At 45.7% G+C, this 25,311-nt stretch overlaps 1 protein-coding gene across 1 annotated transcript in view; it reads right to left on the bottom strand.

Annotated features, from left to right (window-relative positions):
• Window positions 1-482: 482 nt before the first annotated feature.
• The window catches only part of PLXNA4 (plexin A4), a 451,603-nt gene continuing 426,774 nt past the window's right edge, over window positions 483-25,311 (bottom strand). Inside the window, exons 25-31 of the mRNA XM_086611134.1 lie at window positions 23,220-23,323; window positions 21,368-21,467; window positions 18,442-18,632; window positions 14,621-14,790; window positions 11,796-12,008; window positions 1,325-1,475; window positions 483-578 (exon numbers count right to left, since the gene is read on the bottom strand). Coding sequence (XP_086467260.1) covers window positions 483-578; window positions 1,325-1,475; window positions 11,796-12,008; window positions 14,621-14,790; window positions 18,442-18,632; window positions 21,368-21,467; window positions 23,220-23,323 — 1,025 coding nt within the window. The remainder of the gene's footprint in view (window positions 579-1,324; window positions 1,476-11,795; window positions 12,009-14,620; window positions 14,791-18,441; window positions 18,633-21,367; window positions 21,468-23,219; window positions 23,324-25,311) is intronic.

Here is a 25,311-nt window from a genome sequence, read left to right as displayed (position 1 = left end):
GGATCCCTGCAGGCAAGCTGCCTTCCCCTTGGGGAGACTTTTAGTAATACTGAGTTCATTTCGACGTCCACTCCAGAGGCTACAGCCCGTGGAAGGCAGTTAAAGCAGCATGACAGAAGTTACCTCCCAATTTCCCATCTGCAGAGTGACGAGGTGATGTTGTGGGGAGGGAGTTTGTGTGTAATAGTTTTTTTCTCTAGGGCAAAGGCAGAGGGGAAGCTGTGAAAAGGAGAGCTCCACCCAAACGTCTTGATGCTCCCAGAGTCAAGATTCCTCTGCAGTCTTTTATTTTAACCCCTGGGGCTTGGTAGCCTCGTCCATAGATTTTGAAAGAGAAAGAAATGAGAGAGAGAGAGAGAGAGGAGCGCTGTTCAGGTGACTCTGCTTACAGCCCATCAAAACTTGCACTTGGTAAAGATGATGATCTTGAGTGAGGCACGACTTGGTTTATCCCTCCCAGGATGTCCCTGGCAGGACAGTTCTCAGCTGTCTATGCTCATGAGGGTTATGACTTGTTCAAGTTTGTAGGCAAGTTTCTGTTTACCAGCCTGGTCATCTTGATCAAGGGCTCCAAGAATCTGGAAAAGGAGAGAGAAAGAAACAATAGGGATTTTTTTTTTTTTTCCCCAAAAGGGCTGAGTTCAGCATCTTACAGCAGCAGATGAGGGTTAGTTTTCTCTAAAGTAGGTCCCAAGCTTAGCTTAGATCATGTAAAGCAGGTCAGTCAGACATCAGGGAACTAAGCAGACAGTTTGCAGTTGATCTGACTAAATGCAGACCTCTAGACTGGAACTAGTCAAATGGGTTCTTATCTTGGAGATCAGTTATTTTGTAGCTTTGTTCATCACCTTGCCATGCCACTTCAGATGCCCTAAGGTATCTCACCTGGTCTTTAACACACAGAACCATGCTGGTCACCTTTAAGTCCTGTGTCATGTTTGCTGGACCATTCTTGGGTGCTTTAGGGTATCTGAAATGGCAGTTGGCATATATGCTTAAAGAATTTTTGGCCACATGTGATGCAGAGCTCATGCAGGGCTCCCCTGTAGCAAGCTAACATTCAACTGTTGACTACTGTAAGCCACCTAAATGATTGATAAATAATAGGAGATAAAAATAGCGGATCCAGATGGAAAAGTATTGGGGACACCAATAATTCCAGACCTTCCCTTTCCAGACTCCAGGCTTTGCTTTTCATTCCTTAAATCCATCATCTCCCTAGCCAGGATGAAGATAGGTAACTGTGACACGTACTGGGACCTGGGAATAGGTTGGCTGTCCCATGGTCCTGCAGAACTCCTCTTCCCCTCTCCAAGACTCTTACCTCCTCGCTGTACTTGCCAACGTAGGAATATATCTCTGAGAGCGCACTCATGGTGTTGAACTCATTCATATGCATACGAGACTGCTCAGCCAAGTATGCATTCATGTCCTGGTCACTGATTGCTGGCATTTTGGCGATGTCTGAATAGTACCTGAGAGAGAGAAATATAGGTGTTTCTTGAGGGGAGAAGTAGGGAGTCAAGAGATGAAAGCCATCAACAATAAGGAGAAAGGGCACACTTAGCACTCTTGGGCTCTTCTAATGCATCAACGATATACCTGGTCATGCTTTTCTTTTACAGGAAGGAAGATGACTTAGCCAAAAGTGGAAATTACTGAAGCACTATTCTTGGATACCAAATGTGTGTTGTATTCACTCAACCCTGTTCTGAGACTGAAACCCCAAAGAACATCCCGTAAGCTTTCGCCATGCCATCAAAGAGGTAGGCAGTACCTATTGATGCTATATTCCTTTGTCAGATCTTTAAAGGCTCCGAGAACTACCTCCAATCCCACAGAGAAGTCCTATTGATATTGCTGCCCACTGAGAGCTCAGGATTTCAATCCCGTAGATTAAAAGCTATGGGAGTAAAATCCTGAGCTAATCCCTGAGAGGGTAGATTTAGATTAGATCTAAGGAAGAAATTTTTTACAATGAGGGTGGTGATGCACTGGACCAGGTTGCCCAGAGAAGTTGTGGCTGCCCCATCCCTGGAAGTGTTCAAGGCCAGATTGGATGAGGCTTTAAGCAACCTGGTGTAGTGGAGGGTGTCCCTGCCCATGGCAGGGGGGGTGGAACTAGATGATCTTTGAGGTTCCTTCCAACCCAAACCATTCTATGGTTCTATGATTCCATGAAAAACCTTTACATGATTCCTTGCACCATTCACACTAGTACACCTGCATCCATTGCTGACACCATCCACCTCCCACACTGAATCCAGTCTATCTCAGAAACTCCTCTGATGCTCAACACCTTCCTTTTGCCCCAAATTTTAGGCTGGCCTGAAGTCACAGTTTGTGGCAACAGCATTCAAAACACTCCCATCCCACTCTGACTGAGGAAAATCTGCTTCCCTTAGGAGTCAACAACATTCCCCTTGACCTCAAGAGAACTGGATTTATCCGTTGGATATGGAGCCCCCAGAACCATTGCCCATCAGGCTTCATCAGCAGAGCAATGTCTCTTTAAGGAAGTTGCTATTTTCGATGTCCTTCGTCCCCAGGGTAAGGCAGGTCTTGGAGGACAAGGTTTGCGGAAGGTAATCAGTCACTGTCACTCGCAGCTGTGCTCTGCTGTCAACTGGTTAATTAGACGCCATCATTTACATTTTTAATTTCTGCAATTTGACATTTTGTGCACAAGGAAAAAAAAAAAAAACAACCAGAAAAAAAAGCTCATAGCTGCAGCAATCCACAATTTTATAATTAGGAGGCAGAGGGGACAGGGAGCCAAAAGAGCTGACAGGTGTCCTGCAAACAGCGTTGAGACACCTGCTGAGATGGAGGCTGTTTTCCACTGCAGAGAAATTGGACGCTGAAGTGCTGTATGATAAGGATCCTTCAGACAGACAAGTGGGAAAATACTCTTTATGACAGAGTGGGACAAGCAGCTGCCGAAGTCTCCTATGAAAGACAGCACAGTGCAAGAGCGCTGGGAGGAAACCCCTCCGCACCAGAAGGCTCCAATTTTGCCTCAGTCTGGGATTTTTTTTGTGCCATATTCCCATCCTGATTTATTGCAATGGGTTGGTCTCTGTTGCTGTCTTGGTTTTGAAGAGAGAGCTTGATGTAACCCTTGGGAGAGAAAGGTATAGGAGGTAGAGGTCCTTCTCCCAGCTCTGTGCATAGTCTTCCAGCCTGACTGCTTCCAGAGCTAGACTCTGGCTCGTCATAAAAACTCATGCAAACCTCATTAACTTCACTGCAACTTCTAGTATGCACAATAATGTTAATCTCCCTGGAGTCCTAGCATCTTGTCTTCTGGGCTCAGGACCAGCCAAAAATCCTGGTCTAACTCAGTCCCATGGTCTAAATATTGCCCATTCTCAGTACTCCAGTGATGAGTGGTCTGGGCTTGATTTTGCTTTATGCTCTGCCTAACCCTCAATCCCCAAGTGGACCTGAACAGTCGTCTATGAATAAAGCAGGCATCTGGAAACCCCATGAGGACCTGTCCTGCAGAACTACCTCCAAGGAAAGATGGTGAGCAGGATGAATAAATATTTCTAGACATTTGCCATTCCCAGAAAACTCAAACCGATCTCAGCACCAGCAGCTGGACAAAATCAGACCTGCGCTGCACAGAATTCTGACAAGAGAAACTGTCAGGGACTGGTGGCATCCATGACAGTGCTCTTGCAGGCTCCCCAGAACCAAAGCACATTGTTGAGAAACAAGAAGTCTTAAGCAAAAAAAAAAAAAAAGTCATGCCTTGGCACCCAGAGAAAACTACATCCATGTGCAACCAGCACAGTTCAGAGACTTGTAGGGAAAAAGAGCCTGCAGTGCAGTGAAATGCATTGATTTATGGTGCCGGAGAAGAACCCATGGAGAAGAGCCCAGCTCCTTATGAATATTGCATAGGCACCTTCCTGCTGGGCGGAATGAAAAGTGAAGCGAAAGTTACATCACGGCAAAAATAAATGAGGCCGGTGGAGGAAAGTAAGGGTACTGCGTTGTATTTGCCAGTCTGGCTCTGACAACCAGTTCAAATGCTCCTTTTCCTCCTTGATTTGGCTCGTCATCAAACGGTGGCAGGATGGTGGGTGCAGGGATGGGACGTTTCTAAAAAGTAAAACACTGACACACGTATCGTCTGCTTCTCCGAGGTTTTCCTGTCTCCTTCACCTGTTAGCAATGCTCTCCTGGGTCTGTGACTCACAAGGGTCTGAAAGCTCCCTGGTCTCTTTCCAGCCCTGCAGAGATGTTTTCCCAGCAGCATAACACTCCCACGACTCATCTGAACAAGGAAAAGCAACATGTGATGGTCCCCGGAGCAAAGGACAGGATACAAGAATCTGAGTTTCGGGGCTTGGAGGTCTCTCCAGCCATGACAAACTCTCAAGCTGTGATCTCAGTAAGCTGGGTTCATGGGCCATCACCCACTGCCACGCCAAAGTGTCCTGGTCTCCCCCAGGCTCAATTCCCCGGCCATCATACACCTGAGCACTCATTTCCCATTAAGACTGCAAACCAAGATACTGTGGAATTGTGTTTTGCAGGAAAATTAAAAGCAAAAGAAGGAAAAAAAAAAAAAAGCATGTACAGATAATCAAACGTAGCTGCTAGTACAGGGAGAAGACATATAATATCTCCTTCCATCAGAACTCTGCCATGGCCAAATGACTTATTTATACAGAAGTGTTTCTAATGAAGCCATCATCGCACCATCTAAAGAAATTATGAATGTGTATATTAAAGCATCTTAGCAGGGAGATGACAACATCCCTGCTGAGTCTTTATTTACCTTCGATTTGAGCCCAGATCCTCAGAGCTACTTAGGGCCTCTCTGCCATTTACATATCCCTAATGTTTTCAAAAGCCACTGTGAAGCTGTCACGGAATCCCAGAGGTCTTTACATTCTCACTGCTGGCATTTGCGAGGCTGCCGGTGTATCACTTCCCTTCATCCCTGTAGCCGACAGGTCTTACTTGCACCACAGCTGAACTGTGAGTCCACGGAGGGGGAGCGAGATGCTCCTGCACTGCCCTCCAAAGCTGAGGGCTGCCAGGTGTCACCTGGGCGGATCATCACCCTTCCATGGCTCCAGAGGCTGCATTAGCCAGCAGGAGGTTGGGAATAGAAGTCTAAGCTAGATTCCCTCTGAGTGAGATAGAAAGGGAGCAAAGTGGCAAATTGAGCTTAGCCAGCCTGCAAAGGTTCAAGACTGGGAGTCCAATGTAGAAGATGGTGACTATTTGGTCAGACATGGACCACTTGCTGTCCTGCTGCTGCGGATTTGCTTCTTCTTCTGTACTCTAGTTTTGGTTATTTCCAGTGGGTCCTTTCTCAGCTGTTTCCAGGAGATCCTTAGAAGCACATCAAAAGATCCTGTCTGATGTGCTTGAGTTTCTCCTGAATCATGGGAGGAGACTGAGTCCATACCTCAAAGCTTCTCATTCTCTGTTGTGGCAGGAAGTTTATTAGACATCCGAAGCAATAAACCCCTTGTGAAATTTGGGTAAATCCCTCACTCAATCACCTCAGCAACTCAGATGGAGGATGTGAGGATTCCTAGACTATAGGATGTGACTTTATAGGTATCAACAGAGCAGCTCACCCCAGCCTGGCTTGAACAGGAGAGCCTGTGAGACCATCCACTGCCACTATTGTGTGGGGAAGGATTTTGGATGCATCAGCATGTAGTAGTGCTCCCTCTTATTCTCAAGAAATAATTATTCTTATTGCTTTCACGTCCTCCCCTTTCCTTGGGTTGCCTGTATTTTGTTTTGTTTCGGTTTGTTTGGTTTGTTTTCCCAAGGAAAGCAGTCCAACTGTGACTTGGTTGGACATCTTGCCCTCTGTTTAGCCAGGGGTAAGTGCTCTTGCCTTCTTTACCAACCAGGAAAGGCTCCTTAGTGGAGCTGCTTCACCAGACTGACTGTGCCTGCTGCCACTCACTAACTCATTAACTCATCAAAAGAGAAGAGAAGAGAAAAGCCGCGTTGCCAGTGCTTCCTCTCCAGTCTAAAATTTTCCAGCACAGCCTGTGGTGGAGGCAGCTTAGCGTGGAGCTAATTGCCTTCCAAAAGATCTTTTTGTCATGGCTGTTGTTGTGCCGTTGCTGGGTTGGGACTACACTCATTAATAATCATTTTAGCATATGAAAAGCTTGTAACGAATCCATGTGCTGCAGACGGCAGACGCAATTACAGCAATAACATAATTAGGGTTATGCAATAGCCGGCTGTATCCAGACCACTGAAGGAGGAAGAGATGTATGAAAGGGATACCAGGGACTGCTATAGCAGAGAAGGGCTGAAGGAAAGCTTGAGAGGAACCCAGCAGCCAGCTTTTTTATGGGATGAAGTGAAACCATGCAAGGACATGCTGTCAGTTCTTCTGTTGACACGGTGTGGCAGTTTTAGTTTGCTGGGAGGCACCTGAGCTGCAAAATTTGCTTTTTTGCTGATTCAGCTACAAACAGCCGCAAGACTCCGTCACTCCAGACTGATCCTATTTTGGAGAGAGGTTCAAGGCCAGGCAGTGGGACGCTGATTGGGCTTTGGCAGTAATAGCATGACAACTAAGCAAAAGGTACCGGCTGTAAAGTTAGCTGAAGATTTGTCAGTTCTTCCAGAGATTTGCCTTGAAGAGCTTGAGAGAACAATTGTGTCTTTGTATTTATCCCCTAGCCAGGGCAATGATTTTATTTTGCATGTGTATGGCTTTTCCTGCTGCTTTTCATCTCAGAAAAAGACGGGCGGGCAGCACTGAGTCAATATCTGAAGAGTGAATCAGTGCACAGGTGGTTTCTTGGTGAGAAGATACTGTTCAGCATCATCTCAGTGCAGAAGATGTGAGGTTCTGAGGCTGTACCCTCTGAATATAGACATGTTTTCATCTTGCCTGCTGAAAACTGCACTATATAAATATAGTGATTTTGGAGACTAAAGGTGAAGACAAGTGAACAGTCTTCAGACACACCAAAAGATGGAGCAGAGAGACAGGGAATGAGCCGTACCCCACGCCTCTGGGGAGGTCATGAGACAGCGTGGGCTTTAATTACAGCCAGGGAGATTTTGGCTGGCCATGAGGGAAAACACTCGGATGGGAAGGACAGGGAAGCACAGGAAAGGATTGCTTGAGGAGAGCAGAGACTCAGTCATTGGAGGCCTTTAAGAAAGGGGTAGACAAGCATCTGTCAGGAAGGCTTTAGGCAGAGCTGATCCTGCCTTGAGGCAGGAGATGGTTGGATTGACCTCTTGAGGCCCCTTCCAGCACCAGTTTTTATCTCTACTGAAAACATTCCCTTACCTTGACCCTTGGCATGCTGTACCTTGAGCCTTGTTTCTGGCAGGGAAAGGAGACACAGAAAACTGCATTTTTTGAAGTAGAGCCAGGACTTCGACCTGCTGCTCTCTTTTAGAGCCCTCGGATTCACAGCAATGTTTCTGGTTACAACCTCAGTAACTGACAAGGTTAGGGTGCACGCAGCTTATAATCTTTATCGCACTAAACTAGTCCAATTTGTCTTTCTTTCTAAAGCTGGCTGCAAGGTGGTCAACAGACATCACAAGCACCGCACTGCAAGAGACCATCTATTGACTACAGAGTCCTGGAACCACAGGCTGATGAGTTACGTAGGCTGGATCCCAAATGAGGGCAGACTATCCATTCCACATATTCCAAATATACTCTCGCAGCATTTTCTAACAAGCAGAAGACCTCAACATCTAGAGGCTAACGCCATGCAAATCATACTTGCTTCAGGAAAAGGAAAGAGGTGAGATCACAGACCCAGGACTTGGGTCCCAACAGTTTGTACTCAGATTAACATAATAAACTGCAGATGTCATAATTTTGAATCCCACAGATCAGGTCATTTTAAACCTCTTTTAGTCCCAAACCTGGCAAGACTATTTTGAATGGTCTTCATTGAAAGATTCTCGAGGTGTTAAGAATATTTTCAATGTCTCCGTTGACTTTCAGCTTTACTTTGAGGGGCTTTTTTTAATGCACAATAAGCAGTCATAAGGAGACTAGGTCCCTGCAGGGATGAGAAAAAAGCACCAGTTCCTCTCCTTGCAGCACTGCAGGTATTTTGGGCACCAGTGTGCAATGGAAAAAGTCTTTGGCTTCTGCTTTTTGTGCTCTGCCCCTTTTCGGTCTCTCATATCCCTGCCTCCATGCCAGGCTTCGGTAGGGAAACATCGTATTGATTGTGATGCAGGCAATTAAACGGTGTTAATGAAGTTCAAACAAGTGTTATCATAAGCTTGGCAGCATGGAGAGAAATGAAAGGTCAGCCACAGCCCTTTGTCATCTTTTCAGTGTGGTGTTGAATGCTAATGAGACAGTCCCAATTAGAACAGGCTCCCCTTTGTATTGCTTGGGGATTGCATCAAATGCTCCCAAGTTCTCCAGATTTCTAGGCTCAAAGGGGACATTTGAAGTAAACTTGAAAAGATGCAGATCTGAAGCGACTCTAATGTAAATTCAGCAAAGCCTATGGAGTTTTACTAAGAGAAGTCAGATGAGAATCTGGTCTACTGTTCCGATTCTTTTCCTCTTTTTTCAATAGACTCAGATAATGATAATTGAAAAGCCTCCACCTTGTTTTAGAACTACGGTCTGGCTCTTCACAGCTTCAACAAAAGCCAAAAAGTCTGTCCCCATTTCCTGGGTTAATTCTCCTGCCTCAGTCAGGCCTCATCTTCTGCCACAGGAAATCCAAGTCGTGGCTGATCCTCGGTACTTTTCAGCCATGTGTTTTCACAGTGAAAGAGCCCTGGGTGTATAATTTGAATGCTGAACCTGGTTTTCTCCAAAAGTCAGGATTTCTCAGTGGGATTGTCTCAGCAGGCAGAGTCCACCTCTGCTTCTAACAGCGTTAAAAAAGACTGTTGAAATCACTGGCAGTTGACTACCACGTGGTGATAGACCATTGATCAGGCTGGAACCTGTAGCTATTACCTTCCCACCAAACATTCACACTCCGAAGAGGTGGAAAACTAATCTTTGAAGGATTGGAGTTATGCACTTTCACCCATGCTGACTTCTCATGCCAAGGTCATTCCCTGTTTTGAGTTTTGTTGAGTCCTAAAGTCACACTCTACACCGAGAAACCAGGAGTTGCAAAGGGAAAACTTGGAGTAACCCAGCTCAGCTACCATTTCAACAGGTCTGCTAATAGACAGGAGCTTGTCTTTACTCCAGAGTGCCTTCAAGTAGGGTTACAGTCTACCACTGCCTGATTGCCCTCTTAGAGATTCTTCTTCATCAAAGAAGTTCATTTGATTTCAGGTTCTTCTGATTTACTCAACTGCTTCTTAAACCCCACAACTGAAAGTCTTTTTATCTTATGATTTGCTCTTTGAAGAAGTCTAGTGGTCTTGAAGTGTACTGTTTTCAACTGATGCTGACAGAAATAGCACCAACCAGTACTGGAAGCCATTGGAGTTGGAATAACTCCTTCAAAGTACAGTTGCAGAATGGAGAAAAGGAATTCATTAACTCAGAGTAGAATTGAAATTATATTCTATTCATCCTTGATATGTTTTTTCTTTGATCTACCACAGCATCCAGGTGCTACTGCCTTGAGTCAGTGGAACTGACACACAAAAATATAAGCAGGGCAGAAGCTCTAACCATATTCCAAAACCCACAGCCTCGCCTTAGGCTTCAATTCAAGTTGTCAGACATCAGTGTAGATAACAACCCAGCACATGCTGGGCACAGAAATCCAGTGCTGTTTACCAGCAGCAGGAAGTGTTGTGTACCTCGTTTGCAAACTCAGTTGTTCAGGAAAACTTCCAGGGAAATGCAGCACCTATTGCTGAAGATCTCTGGGCAAAAGGATTTAGCTCTAAAAAATTGTAAAGTGAAATCAATACTGAAAAAAAAAAACCAACCCTGGAAACTGCAGCCTTCTGTTTATCCAGAAAAAAAAAAAAAGATATGTTGATTGAGGAAATATCTTGTTCTCCACCTACGTACCTCAGTTTGTCACTCAAAGGTACCATGCCCAAAGATAAAAAACCAACCAGGGTCATATGTAAAACACAGTATTTGTCCATAGAAACCACCCACCCACTATACACAAGGTCGCTAAAGTGTCAATAGAGTTGACATCAATGACACCTTTGCGTCGCTGTTGCTGCAAACTTCGATTTCTAAACAAATCTCAAACACCTCTTTCCCCCTATCCAGGTCAATCCAGCAATAAACCTCAATATATACTAAGGAACTTGGACACAGTACCAGAAGTAGGTCATAATTAAGCAAGGTAGCTTGTAAGAGCCTCACAGGTTGCCTAGAAACGACATTTGCAGAAGTGTTTAACCACATCTAAAAATAATTGTCCAGACAAATCAGAGACCAATGGGAGCATTATTGTAAAATATGTCACCTCATGCTGTCTAGGGGACAGAGTGCGTTGATCAGCCGTGCTCCCCTTCCACAAAATGAGAGAAAACCATCCCCACCAAAGGAAATTCCGTGGTTTGCAGCACAGTGTACCTATAGTAGCAGAGGTCTCATATAACCTGCATGACGTGGTATCAATTTTAGATGGTGTTTATGAAGTCATTCAGACAAATCATTGCTTAAAACTGGATGGCATTGCACAGGAATGATCTGTAAAATAAACCCATCTTTGTATGTACAGAGTGGTAATCATTCTCCATCTATGCAGTTCCCAAAGCTGTCAATAACGCCAAGCAAGCAGAGCATATTGGAAAACAAAGCACGGATCAACTTCTGCAAGGCTTGCTCCAGTGGACAGGCTCCTGCTGAATGGAGTGCAAGAGAGGGACTTTTGACAAGGGTGTGTAGTGATAGGACAAGGGTTAATCGGTTTAAATTGAAAGAGGGGAGATGTCAATTAGATCTAAGGAAGAAATTCTTCACTGTGACAGTAGTGAAACATGGAGAAGGTTGCCCAGAGAAGTTGTGTCTGCCCCGTCCCTGAAAGTGTTCAAGGCCAGGTTGGATGAGGCATTGAGCAACCTGATCTAGTGGAAGGTGTCCCTGTCCATAGCAGGGGGATTGGAACCAGATGATCTTTAAGGTCCATTCCAATCCAAACCATTCTATGATTCTATGTGCTATTTTCTTGTCCTTAAGAAAATCTTACAGAAACTGAAGCCCCGAGGTACCGCGGCAATAGTTGCCTTGGTTATATTCCCTGCAGAGTAGGTTTGCCAGATATCGACCTTCAGCATGGCAGATTGAAGAGAACAGTTACAAGTCTTGCAGATGTGGATAACATACTCAGAAAGACCTCTGACCTTTCAGAAAATACCTGCAGAGCTTTAGTCACCATCGTGTCAATCTTATGGCATCTCATTCAAAGCACAGAAGAGCCTCCAAGGAAAGCTACTGGACTGGCAATAAGAGGAGATAATTGTATGACCCTTGGGATCTAGGCAGTGTGGGGACTGTCACAAAGATGCTGAGAACAGCAAACCACTTCTGGTCTGCATGGAAAGACTTAGAAGCCTACACACTTCACAGGGCTCAAACACATCACCTCCCCTTCCTTCCTCCCTCTATCACTTCTCAACACTTTCTTCTCAAGAGAAACAATGATGGCAAACACCTTTAGTTCACACCTCTAATTAAATTTCCATCTCTGCTGCAAGGCATGTGAGAACAAAAGGATACCATGAAGCCTTCTACTTTGGCAATAACCAAAAAAAATAGGTACTAAAAGTAATACTGATGATGGCTTCTACCTCCATCCATGAAGCAGAACCTCATTGTATCACTTGCTTAGGTCATTCCTATTTCTAGAACTAAAACTCACCTTTCCACCCAGTTCTTGTAGCTGGGGATGTCCTTGGCATAGAGAAGCTTGTTGGAGGGTGAGTCTTTGCCCAGACGGTGCTCTGAGGTTGAACAGGAGTCCATGAAAGTCTGAGCCACTACAGAGAGGCAGGCATCTGTGATGCTGTTCTTGTGGATGTCGAAGACAAACTGCGGGTTCTTGATCATGTTAACCCAGAACCGTAATGGCAGGCTGCAAGAGAGGTGGGAGGGGTGGAAGAGATGAGTCCGTCATTGCACGGTTCATGCACTTTGTTATGTGAGGTTACAATGGTAAATGGTAGATGGGAATCAAAGATCATGATGTGGAGATAAGGATTCTGGGGTAAGCTTTGATACACAACAAATTCCTCCCCTACAGGACTCTAGGGACAGCAGCGGAGTCACCTTGGGAGTGACTTTTGTCCCTATTATCCTTACAAGCCAGATTTTGTCAGTCTTAAAGCCAAGGCCATGGTATTGGAGTTGCACATAAATTGATAGGATTATAATTGAGGTGATGAAAATGGCTCCTAACTTCTCTACGTTAGGTTGTAACGTGAAGTTCCACCTGTTGGCTGCTTCGTCAGACAAGGACAAGCATTGCATACACAAAACTTATGGTGAACATTTGTCATTGAGGGACTTGGCTTTTAGCCCTTATAGCAAGCCCATGGGAAGAGAGGTAGGTAGAGTTCCCAGGTTGAGCCTAGGAGTGTTAATGGCATGGTCTCTGTGCTGTGGACAACGTGCACTGTCATGCTCCACAGCTCAAGCCCAAGCTCGCATACGATCCCAGCACATTGTTCATGAAGCAGTCGTGACGTGACAGGGGAAACCCTGTTGCCTCAAGGAAAAAAAAGGAACTGGGGAACAAGCCTTGCAACCTTTGAAATGAAAATATATCTGCCCTAACCAAGGAAATGTTATTCCAATTCCAATCCAAAGCCCTTTTTTCCTCCTACCTTTTTCTCCAAAGAGCGGCTCATTTGTATGAGATGCCCTGAGGTATCTACCTCCAGCCTTTGCCCCAAGTCTTTTTTGTCAGGGCAAATGCATTCATAGGATTGTGACCGAGGAGCTGAGATGTGCCACCGATCACAGAGTCAAACTCTTATCTCTCTGTCAGGTAGACTGTTGAGTCTACCTTCAGTGTCTGCACCTTCCCAAGAGGAGGTTATTCTTCAGCTTAACAAATTCCCCTGAAGTTCAGGCTAAACTGCCCAATTCCTCCCACCTGCTCATTACCCCCATGTGTTCACAGCACCCCAAAAAATTCATCTCCAAGTCCGATGCATTTCAGGTAACAAAAGGTACTTTATTTAGCATGTCCTGACAGAGGGATGATGCCACATTTCCTAAACCACTGTATGTTCTCCTGAGCCAGTGAAATTACAGAACGAATGTCAGGGAAGGCTCACACAGGTAATCCTATCTGCCAAGTTCAGGAGAAGTGGTGGACGCCGGCAATGAGACCTGACAGAGTCGTGGAAGGGGAATATTTTAGGCTGGGGATGGAGGTTCATCTGCTGGGGGACAAGGTGGATGAGTGAACTTGAAGAACTTCTGCTGCAGGTGTTTGGATGGTAAACACAGCCATGGCGAGGACGAGCGGAGAGCGCACTTACGTGCGCCGGAGTGCGCGGCCGGGCGCGGGGAGGGGCTGGGGGGACGATGTCCCTCGCTGGGAATAATGAAGCCCGTGATGTGACTTTGAGTTAATTTAATCTGATTGAACAGATTTCTCCATACTGCCCCTTTTCCCACGTACACACCCGCTCTGCCATCCCCCCTCCCCCCTTAAATAAACCTCCTGCTCGTTTAGTCTGAGTGGCTGCAATCAGCCTTAGATTAGTGCCACAGATAATGTTAATAATATGCTAATGTTTCATTAGTTGAAAGCCTCTTTGGTGCATGGGGTTTCTTTTTTTATGTCACCGCGCTGTGACGATCTGCCATCAGCATGGCTGCTAAAAGGAAAAAATGCATGAGCTGGGAGCCCCATGGCTCTCCTCTGCTCTTCCTTTTATAGTCCCTGTATTTGCACAGGAAAAGGGGAGGGAGTCATTCCCCAGGGAACTCTTCCCAACAGGGAGACTCAGCGGAGAGAAACCACAGAGATCTTTTCTTTCCACCGATCCTGGCTTCTCTCCGCAGCCCCATTCCGTGTTGGAAGGAGGGCTGATGCCTGGCAGCCAGAGCAGGGGGCTGATGTCAGACTTTGTCACTCGCTCCGAAGGAGACTCACATCCAGCTCCAGAGCCTTTAAGTGCTTAGTACTATTTGAGATGCTCTCCTGGCCTCCAGCTGCCAGCCCAGGAGGGTACAAGTCTCCTGTACGTGCTGCACATCCCCTGTGGATGTCTGGGATACCTTGAAATATCTCAGATGGCACTACATGCCCTATGTGTGGGCAAATAAATGGAGCCTTAACCCTCCTCTGACTATAGTGGGAATTCAGACACCCAATTTAGATGAAGACAGTGATGCTGAATCCTCTCCTGTGCCTCCCTAGATATTCCAATGGGCCTAGGCACTGCAGCAGTTAAACACTTCACCATTTTTCCTCATGAGATCCCTCAGAAATACTGCCATCCCCATGTAATATAGGGACTTGTTTAGCCAAAGCGTTCCATCCTTGAGAGCATCCTTTAGATTCTGGGCACTTCTGACTTGCCCATCATCTTGGGAAGACTCAGCCTGGTGCTCAAAGCCCCTTGCCAGGCTCCTCAGCTTCCCCAGCAGCCAGATCCCAAATCACGTGTCCCTCTCCTCTCTTTCCAGTCTAGGACCTGGTGCTGGACTGTACTGTGGTGTCTCACTCACCAATTGCTCTTCCAGGTGTGCCGCACGTGGGGGTCATGGATGTTGTGCTTGTCAGCCTGCTCATCCAAGAAATCAAACATGTATTTGATAGCCAGGGGAAGCGCGCTGCCACGGTGGGCAGTGCTGAAGATGGTCTCAAAGAGGTCATCTACAAACTTCTGGAGGGTGCCCTGTTGGGAGAAGGAAAGAAAGAAAAACATGAGAAGTGGATGTTGAATTTTGGTACTTGACTGAAAACAGAGTATGTCTGTGGATCAGGCCCTGGAAGTGTGATTGAAAAGCTGGAGCCATCTAATATCTGTTAAATGTAACATGTTTGGAAATTTCAATACGGATGTCTTTAAGCAGGCACGTGCATCTTCACAATATCCACTACATCTGGTTAGCAGCCAGGTGGGGTAGGTGAAGATGTTACCTGTCCTCTCTGCTACCAGCACCCCTGCCAGGGATAGTAGCTGAGCTGTGGTGGGATACCTTCCTCCATCTCAGGTATATCGTGATAGAGAGGCCCTGATCTGTTCCCATCAAGATTCCTCTCCTCTGCATCCTATTCTCGACTGCTTTAGTGCATGCATGAGACAAAACCTAACAATTTTCTATGCTGGCTTTCATCCAGGACCGATTCTTAATCTGGAAATAGAAGTCAGATGACTGTAGAGCAGAGCAGAAGGTGTCATTGAGACAAATGGGACAAGAGTACCTGGAGAGAGATGGCTGTTTTATAAGTGTGAGTAGTATAATAAATACCACAAACTTCATCTTAATTCCCAAAAGGCCTCCTCATTTATTACTACCCATAGGCATGGGACTGAGGCAAACTGAAGCAACATATAGATATGCCAGGTACTGCTCTGCAGACCTCAGTATCGTCCACTGTAGAGACTGCAGAGGTCTCCTTATGCTCTTCTGGAGGAGAATCACAGATCCTGTGCTTGATGAACTCCCCTGGACAAGCCGGTGAGGACAGTTGACCTTGAGCAAGAAGGTGAAGAGCTGGAATATCAGAGGGTGACCAGGCCTGGAGAAGGGGACAGTTGAGGAGCTGTGATAACCAGATGAGATGCAGGCTGGGTTTGGGGGGGAACCAGGCAAGGCACGTTTTCTCTGCTGGATGAGGAGCTCTAGACCACATTTGAACCTCTGCTCTTCCACCAGAGCTGCACAGGCATTTATATGTGAACAAACTATATGGCTGCTAAAATAACCAAAAAAGCAACATTTCCTGATATGTAAAAATTTCCTCTTCTGAAAAATAAACCCCTCCTCTTTCTCTGCAGACCCAAGAAAGAAATTCTCCATACTAGAAATGAAGCACCAGGTTCCACCAGTGCGGCTCAAGTTTACATAGCACTAACAAATACTTAATTAGAAAGCTGGTGTCTCTTGCTGATTCACCACTTGATTTATTCTTTGGGAAGCAAACGGAGGTACCTTTTGCTTGTGAGAATGGCTCCAGGGTGGATAAAGCCCCGCAGCACATGTCTGACTCAGAAAGGGTCCCCGAAGGAAAATCTTGTTGGGCTGACATGGAAGAGCTGCCCTCAGGTTCAGCTTCTGGAGGGAATTAGTTCTCTACATGCTCACCCACACAAACACAAAGAAAACCTCTGAGGCTTTTCGGCAAGAGACTCTAGGTCTCAGAGGTCAGGGATTTACCAGAATAAAAATCCTTGTCGGTTTAACTAAGTATTCCCTGGGATTGTATTACCAGCAATTGCTCTCTCTCCTCTTTCCCTCCCTCAAATGGTCATGATGAGAAAAGAAAATTGCTCAGCCCAAGAGGGGAAACAATAAACCCTCAGCCTTTCTACCCTCTCTGTTGCTGTGCAAGTTTAGCAGCTGCTTTCCTGCCATCTCCACAAAAAAAAAACCCAAACTAGTGTTGAGTTTGTGATCTGGAACAGAAAGCAAAAGCGATTCAGTGGCAGGGTAGGGGACACATCCCCAGACAGCGTAAATCAGCAGCGGTCCAAGGCTTGCTGGTTTACACCAGCTGGGGCATGAGCCCTAGGGAGCATCATTTTCTTTTTACGTTGTGTGATCCGTGAAAGCATCTTGATGCCAGGGAGCTGGGTATGTTCCAGGGGCTAAAGACAAAGCCACTTTATCTCCAAATCCCACTGCAACATAGACAGAAGCTGCAGGGAGAGTCAGACATCAGAGACAAAACGATTTGAGGAACAAATGAGCAGGTAAAACTGTATGGTAGGACTTAAGCATGCGATGGAGACCTGTCTGATGGGCGAACACAGATGGTGTTTGCATGAACGCACGAAATTGTGTTCGTGCTTATGAAAACCCTGGAAAGAAATGATAGTAGTCAAAACTTCAGAGAAGAGAGGAAGTTTGGGCTGTTTGATCCCTGCTTGGTATAACCTTGCTCAGAACCAGGTGAGATAACACCGTGATCAGCTGCACCTGAGCCTACAGTTTCCATTTCTGGGATGTGTTGAGATAACTCTTATGTTAGAGAGATTTGAGCACAGAGAGGACAGTAGAGCTGCACAGGGAGCCTGTCTCTGATTATACTGCCTTTCTCCCCACCTGCCCTAGTCCCTGCTGGGGTGCAAAAGATCGTTGCAGTTTCTTTATTTATGCAGGCTTCTCCAGGGAGACCACCATCCACAGGGTGGAAGAGCAAATAAATGTAAACTCAGACATGTGCTTTTGCCCACACTGCTGCAGAGACTTTAGAGATGAGTTAAGTGGAGAGTATTCTCGGTCAGAGATGAAAGAAGGTGAAAGACCTGAGATCTTTTGTCAACCACAGAGTGAACCAGCTACAGAAATAATCAGCCACCCCCTTCGCAGGGAAGGGACATCGTGGTGGTGAGTGACAGCGAGTTCTTTCTGTGCAGACAGCTACAATTAAACCACTTTCTGTGGCTGTCCCAGAGCCAAAGTCCACTGTAGTAAGTTTTAGACCTGTCAGTTAAAGTGATCTCCATTTGTGCAAGTGTCCTCCCCACAATGCTGCATCCCCAGTTACACTAAACACATATTGCTCCACTAAAGAAGTTCTGCAGGCTCTGGCAGACACTCACATAGTAGGCTGGTTTCCAGCATATTGGGGAATATAGATTGAGCAGATAGGATCTTACCAACTTCCTAACACAGTCTTCACTCTCTCTGCAGAGACTTGCCGTGGGCCACCTGTGATGTGTGAGACATGTCTGGAGATTCAGTTCAGGATGTCCCTGCTCTGCCTCCACCTGACTTAATCAGTATTTTCTCTTTGGAGAACCTGAGCTTCCTATGTCTCAGTGGGGATGGGCATCTAGCTGTGTTTGCTCTCCTTGGAGCTGGCCACCTGTTAGCCACATCACATTCAACTTAACCTCCTGCCAAGTCATCAGCACAAGAGTCTTTATGGGCCATGGAGAAAGGTGGAGAAGAAGGACTTGTACCACAAAAATCAGGGTTCTGTGGCAAAGCCTATTTCAGACTGAGGCTTGACACATCTTTGGAACATGATTTGGGCACATTTACTCCCTGGCTCTTCATTTGCTCAATTTTGGTACAAGTTACAAGCCAATATAATCAACAACCCCAACACACACCTACCTGAGTGCTGACTTTCTCCACCAGTTTCATGTCCCTCAGTGCTTTACTCCTCATTGCTCTCCAGTGTCCCTTTTCTGACTCTGCTTTCTATATTCGAGCTCCTTCCCTCCATGGTTAGAGCACTCTTATTGCTCTATTTTCCCTCTTTATTGCCCTTTGGTATCCTTTGAGCAGTCTCTCATTTCTTGTATGAAAGAAGTTCCACTGCAGCCTTTAAAAACCCATTTCTTACCCTCTTCCCCCCACAATTCATGTACCTTGGTGGCAAGTAGCCTTGTCAAGTAGATCTCAGAAACCATCTTGCTACCCCGATCACCCTCTTTTTGGTCACCATGCTCATGGTTCTTCACCAAATGCCACATCTTGACTCCACTCTCAAGGTCAGGGGTGATCATGGGTGTGCGGGAACGGAGGCTATCCGGGCTGCCCGTGTAACGGATCATGTTTTCTGCAAAGAGAGATGCAAGTGTCTCAGTCCTAGTAGCATTCATACTGGGATTAATGGGTTTCACCAAGGAAACAAGCTAATGACATTCCACCTGATAGAAGTTTGTCATCAGACAGGCAAGAAGTAGACCTCTTCTGTTTTGGTTCGGTAGCAGGTACATGGAGTGGATGCTCATATAGATTCTGATGTGGGGCTGAGACAATTACAACTGGTGAGTCCACCCTGGGGAGACATTGCTTTGAGTCTCCAAAGTGGGAAGGCTCCAGCAATACTGCGATGTCCCTGCTCTCACAAGCTCAACATTTCTATATTAGTATTAAATAAATTTCCATCAATAAATTTGTAACAATAGGCAGCAAGGGCGTATCTCCGGGCGCAGCTACAGTGTGAGGCAGAGAAGCCCCCAAAGCAGCTGTATGGACCAGACCTTATTATCAAAGCATTATTTTATGACTGAGTGATTTGCCCAGCAAAGACAAGGGATGCCAGCCAAGCCAGATGTGATGTCAATGTCTACATTACTAAATGTCTCTTCTCTCATGTTATGGTCTCTTCATAACGTGGTCATGTCATTCATAAAGTGGCCTCTTCTCCCATGTTATGAATGACAGGACAAGAGGGAATGGCCTCAAGTTGCACCAGGGGAAATTTAGGTTAGATATCAGGAAGAATCTCTTTCCAGAGAGGGTTGTGAAGTATTGGAACAGGCTGCCCAGGGAGGTGGTGGAGTCCCTATCTCTGGAGGTGTTTAAAAACTGTGTGGATTTGGTGTTGAGCAATATGGTTTAGGGACCCTGACAGTGCAGGGTGAATGGTTGGAATTGATGATCTTAAAGGTCTCTTCCAACCAGAAGATTGTATGATTTTATGATTCTATGAAATGAGGCTCAAGCACTGACTTTCAGTTGCCCATGCTCTTCACCTCTTATCCTCTTCCTTGGCAAAGCTTCAGCTTGGGACAACTAGTGCTGTCAATGTCACACACTGCCCAGGACTAGTTCAGGTGATAGTACCAGCTACTCATTGTAACCATTATGGACAAGTACAACTTGTTTTGCCTGTAGGGATGTTAGTCATACCATGCCATGCTGCTTGGCATTATGGCCAGAGAACAGATCATCGCCTTTTTGAGTAGTAACACTGGTGTAGATAATGTGAGCTCTTGCCCAGCTCCCCAGTCCCAGACTTCGGAGAAGCTGCCACTCTTCCGCCCTTTGGCACCAAAGCAATCCAATAACTCCTGCCCAATCATCTTCTTCACACCCTGCTCCAAAATCTTGTTTTGGCAGAAAGTAAACCAGAACCCTGGATGGGCCTGCACAAATTTCCTCTCCGGGGACACCTTTAGCCTCCAAATTTTACCTCCCTTTGCCTCTGAGTGATGGCATGAGGCATTCCCCTCTCCCTGACCTTCCAGCAATGCTGCAGATAGTCTTTTCCAACCATAATTAACAGTGTTGCACCTTTCTGTAGCAAGATCTGAATCAGCCTCATTAATGCATTACCAATCTCTACATATTAATTATTAGATGGAATATCCTTTTTCTCTCTGGATGCTGTTTTCTTAATTGCAATTAGCAATCACTTCTGACCCACTGCATCTTCTCCTCCCCCTGCATTCTTCCCCACTCCCTCTGCCTGAAAAATCAAATGGCAAAAGAATTAAAGAAATCCAACAGAAATTAACCCCCCTCAAGTCTTCCTTTTCAAAGGTCACTGTGTCTTTCGGTAATTGCAACAACATGGCAAAGAGGGTGAATATTAATAAGGTCTGGTGGACTGCTTGTGCCCTTGGAGATAGAGGAAGGGGGCTCCTCTGGACATTGAACGATTGTACTTTCCCTCAAGCTAAAGGGAATAAGAAGGATAGGAGACGCTTTCAGAAATTAAAAAACACTAATAAACTGATACGACAGCTGCAACCAGGTTGGAGGGTGGTTTTGCAGCACTCTGGTTACACACTAGAGATGTTTAGCTTTACCCTTTGGCCTCACCGTAGTGTGACATGTCCTGGGCTGCAATTCTAGCACAGGGGAAAAAGGTGTATGATGGTGTGAGGGGCACTCAGGAGGTCTCCGTTTGGCTCTACAGAAGAATTTCCACCTGGTCTCTACTTCACAGCTCTCTCATTCTTAGTTGTCTTATGGGTAAGGTGGGAACAACAATCCACTGCCTTGAGATATACCGATGTAAGACCTCAGCAAGCCATTTTTATTATTATTCCAGGTGCAAATTCCCTTGGGATAATAAGATAGCTGGGTGGGACACACAACACCCACACCGAAGTATAACATGCTATGTCCTACGTAGATTGTGGTTGCTTATAGCCCCAGAGGCTTCTCACCTGTGCCACAGATTCATCTTCACAACAAACTGTGCTCCAAGGACTTTGCCCACCAGAACGACTGAGCCCTTGCCTCTCCCCGTGCAAACCCTAAGAGTGAGATTAAACAACCCGAAACATAGGCAGCTAATTATATAGGCTTCTCCTTTTGTTAATGAGGGAGGAGAAGTACTTCCTAAGAGCAATCCAACCACTTGGATCAACAGCTTGGACTGGATGCTAAATTTTTAGGTGGCTAAATCCTCTCCTTCTGACATTTCTCAAGTAATCATATCAACTAGTCACCTGCCTATCATTCTCTCTGCTGGTGCTCAGTATGTTGTAACCACCATGATGTTTGGGATCTTGCCTCCAGTGTTCTCTCAATCCATATCAGCACACAGGCCCTTACCGTACTTGCTGGCTGAGGTCCGTGAGACTGTGGAGTTGTTGACTGCGTTGTAGGCAGTGACTTGCTTGGAGACTAAAGCTACCACAGATCCATCTGGCACCTGCAGGGAAAAAGAGACTTTGTCAATAAGCTTTTGAGAACTGAGTGAGGAGCATGCCAAGGGCAGCAGAAACTCAAGCAGCAGAAACTGAGCTGTAAACCAGTGTCACTGTAGGTAGGACACTAGTTTTGGCCCGGAGCTTCAAATGCTTTCTTCAGTGGGTCTATGAACAAAAAGGGACAGAACCTCCTGTTATACTGTTATTGCCTGGACCTGGGCAATGAGACAACTGATGACAAAGTAGATTCTGCTCCATTCAGGTCCTGATTCAAAGCCCAGTCACGACAAAGTGAGTCTTTGCATTAACCTCAGTAAAGTTGGCAGTAGCATCTTCACAAGGAAGCTCTTATGCAGGACAGGAGCATGAGAAGAATAAAATCATCTGAGCTATTTCAAACATCAAAGATAGGATGTCCCATAAGGATGATAAAACTGATGTGAAATTTTCTATTCCTTCCACCTCAATTGCAGGTGATATCTAAGTGTCTAGCTCAGATATGGATATCTACATTTTCCACCTTGACAGATGCTGTCAAACTCTCCATGCACAGTCTCATTCTTCCATGTGACAAAAAAAAATTCTGGACTGAAGTGACTACCACAACTTCTTTCTCTTTGCTGTGTCAGAGGGTCTCAGAGAAGTGAAAGCAGTAGGTTTGGAGTGGCTATGCTCCATGATGTCATGGCGTAATGTTAAAACAAACAACAGAGCTTTCTAAAATGAGCCAGACTTTCCATTTCTATAGGTAGGTGATTCATGTGGGTCCTGTATCAGAAATATTAGCAAGTCAGTGGCTCAGAGGAGCCGTATCAGGAATATCTGTCATAAATAAGACATCATAAAAAGGAGATGGCTGAAAAAAAACCTGCTAACAACGTCTAACTCTTGTCTGTGTAATAATAATAATTAGCACTTGCATAGAGTTTTTAATCTTCAAAGCACTGCAGAGGCTAATTAAATAGCCCCTGAGCAATCATGGAAGGCAATAATTGGCTCTTTGTAGTTTTACCCGCACATTACAGATGGGGAAACTGAGGCAACAGGAATATCAGTGTCTGTCCCAGCACGCTCCGTGTCTGCCCTCAGGATAGCTGGGGTGAATGGTGTAGAGCTCAACACCCTGGCAGCTGAGACCTGTTCTGCTCCAGCTCATCACATAGCTGGGAGCTCATTGCCTGAAGCAGACAACTGGAAAAAGCACAGAAGGGAAAGAAAATTGTGCCTGGTTTGTTGGTGAAATAAAATAGAAAACATCCCTGCTCCCCCTGAAAAAAAGTGTTCTGGAGTCAGCCAGCAATGCTTCACTCAATCTGAAGTGAAAAGTTTTGTTTCCTTTTCAAATTATTGCTTGCTGCCTCCTCAGGTCAGCTCTTAAATGAAAAAAAAATCTTGTTATGAAACATAGATTGCTAAGGTGTGATTGAGGAAATGACAAAATTGTCAGCATCGGGTTTAACTTAACGAGGTGCTCTTTTTTGGTGAGGATGGAAAAGAGTGGGGACTCAATTTTTCATGAAATCTATCACTTGCGTAAGATATTTTTGGACATCTTTAGCCCTCTCTTATGCATCTCAAGGTTATGGAGAGATGGATGTCAACAGGATGGACGCATTCAAAGCAAGGGCTCTGCCCAGTTATTGCCCACTCAACCATTGTTTACCTCTGTGTCTTAGAGAATAACACTTTGCCCTTCTGCTTTTCACTTTCTTAGCTGATCTACCTTCTACTTTCCCATCCTCTCACACAGTTACCTGATAGTGTGCCAGTGTGTTGAGTCTCTTCCAGTCATTCTCTATCTTTGTTGTGATGTCTTCATCCTGAAGGATCATCCTTGCCCCGCTTGCTTGCCGCCACTCTGCAAGGAGAACAGGGACACTGAACTCTGCTGTGAAGAGCCTCTGAGATAGAGGACAGAGCCCTGGTAATCCTTGTCCCCACAACCCATGTGTCACATAGGTAGAGGCTGCATCCATGTAGCAGCATGTCAGTCATTGCCATTACGCTCTCTCAGATGCCTCCAACTATGTACAGATGCACAAATGTCCAGAGCCCATGAGAGAGGGAAAGAGGAGGCAGATGAATCATCTTTACCCTTGATAAAATGATACGGCTATCATGAAACAACTTTTGCACAGGAAACACCCACTCCTTTAAAACACAGATCAGAACATGGAGTAGTTTCCTACAAAGATGAGAAGTCCAAGGATAGGGCACAGCAGCACACAATGGTGAGCTCTGTACAGATAAATAAAGTGATGACCAGAGAGCTGTTGATCCGTTGGCAGAGCTGAACAGGGTAAGGCCTGGTGCCTTAACACCCTGATTATTCACAGTGCTTAACTCTAGGCTGGCTCCCTGGCTCTGTTCTTGCTCCAACGTGGTTGTTTCCAAGACCAACCTGTCCTTGTGTATATTAACCATCACCATGGGACAGGAGTAAATGAATGTCACTTGCGTCGAGGATATAAATGAGTCCCTGGCCCTCTTTTCTTTAGCAGCATAGACACAACCTTCATCAATACCTGAGACATGTCTAACTGCCAAGCCCTAGTCACAGACAGGATTCTCCTGGGCAGAGCAGTGTCTTGTTGAGCACAGCACTGGACCCTGTGCTGGGCTTGGTTCATCTCCATTGCTGGTCGCACAACACTTCTTGACACTCAAATTAAGAGAGCAGGAAACCCTTAGCTTTGGGCACAGTAGAGGCACAACAGGGAGAAGATCGAGAGATAGAACTAACACCCTGCTCCATGGAGCACATAATCTCTACCAGCTTTTAACAGCATGCCTGTGGGCGGAAGGGCTCCAGTTTCTGAACACATCCAGTTCTCCAGCCTCCACCCTGATATGAGGAATGCTTCTCTCCTTCTGCAGGACTGGAGCACCTCATCACTTCCCAGGGTACCATCCTTTGCTCACATCTTGAGGGATGCTCCATGTGGAGGGTTGGCATGGCTTTCCCCACAGAGGACTCACAGACTTGCCTATCAGCAAGGAACACAAGAGCAGGACTGAAAAGAGAGAAATGTACTACAACTTGGTGGCACCAGGGAAAGCTATGACTTAACCACAGATAACCTGGACCATCCGAAGCTTCCTTTTTAGTTGTCATGCCTCAGTCACATACAGTTTAGTCAGAGTCACAGCAGAAAGTCTTTTCATTTGAAGGAGTTAATTAGAATGAACTCTTTGATACAGAGACATCACCTGCCACCCCTGCTTATTTCTGCTAATACAAAAATGCAAGGACCGTTGCAAATTTCTTTTGGTTTCAGCAGTTTTCTTATCACATAATTAAAATGTATTGGGAAAGCCGTCCTTGCCTTTATTATTCATTTAAATTAACAGGAAGAGGTCAACTGCTGTGTTTATTGTTGTGTGTTGCTTTCACTGGAGTCAAAGTAACTTCAGAGTCAAAGTTACTTCGGAGAGGAAGCCAAGGTTATGTTGGCTAAGCCTGATCCTGAACTGCCCTTCATTTACTCCAGCTCCTTACATCCTCACCTACATTATCCTTGTGATGTCCAAGGATGATGCTCTTCGTTCATTCCCACCTGGACCAGATTCCCAGAAGCTAACTGATTCCAGAAGTTGTTTGGAAGAGCACAAAACGCTGAAATTTGGGGCTGGACTGGGAAAGGATACTCTTATAAAGTTTCCTACAGAGTGCCAAAGCCACTGCTACTGTCTCTTACATGCCATCCTCATGGTCCCTCATGGACAGCGTCTCTGACCTCTTTCCTTCAGGGCTCTGCATGTTCCTATGGTCCTCCTCTCTCCTGACTCACCTTTGGGGAGCGACACACACCCACGGAGTGTATCGAGAGGTACACACAGGTTTTC

The sequence above is a fragment of the Tauraco erythrolophus genome, chromosome 4 (assembly GCF_009769465.1).
Source record: "Tauraco erythrolophus isolate bTauEry1 chromosome 4, bTauEry1.pri, whole genome shotgun sequence".
NCBI classification, from domain to species: domain Eukaryota; kingdom Metazoa; phylum Chordata; class Aves; order Musophagiformes; family Musophagidae; genus Tauraco; species Tauraco erythrolophus.
This window is presented reverse-complemented; position numbering and strand designations above follow the sequence as displayed.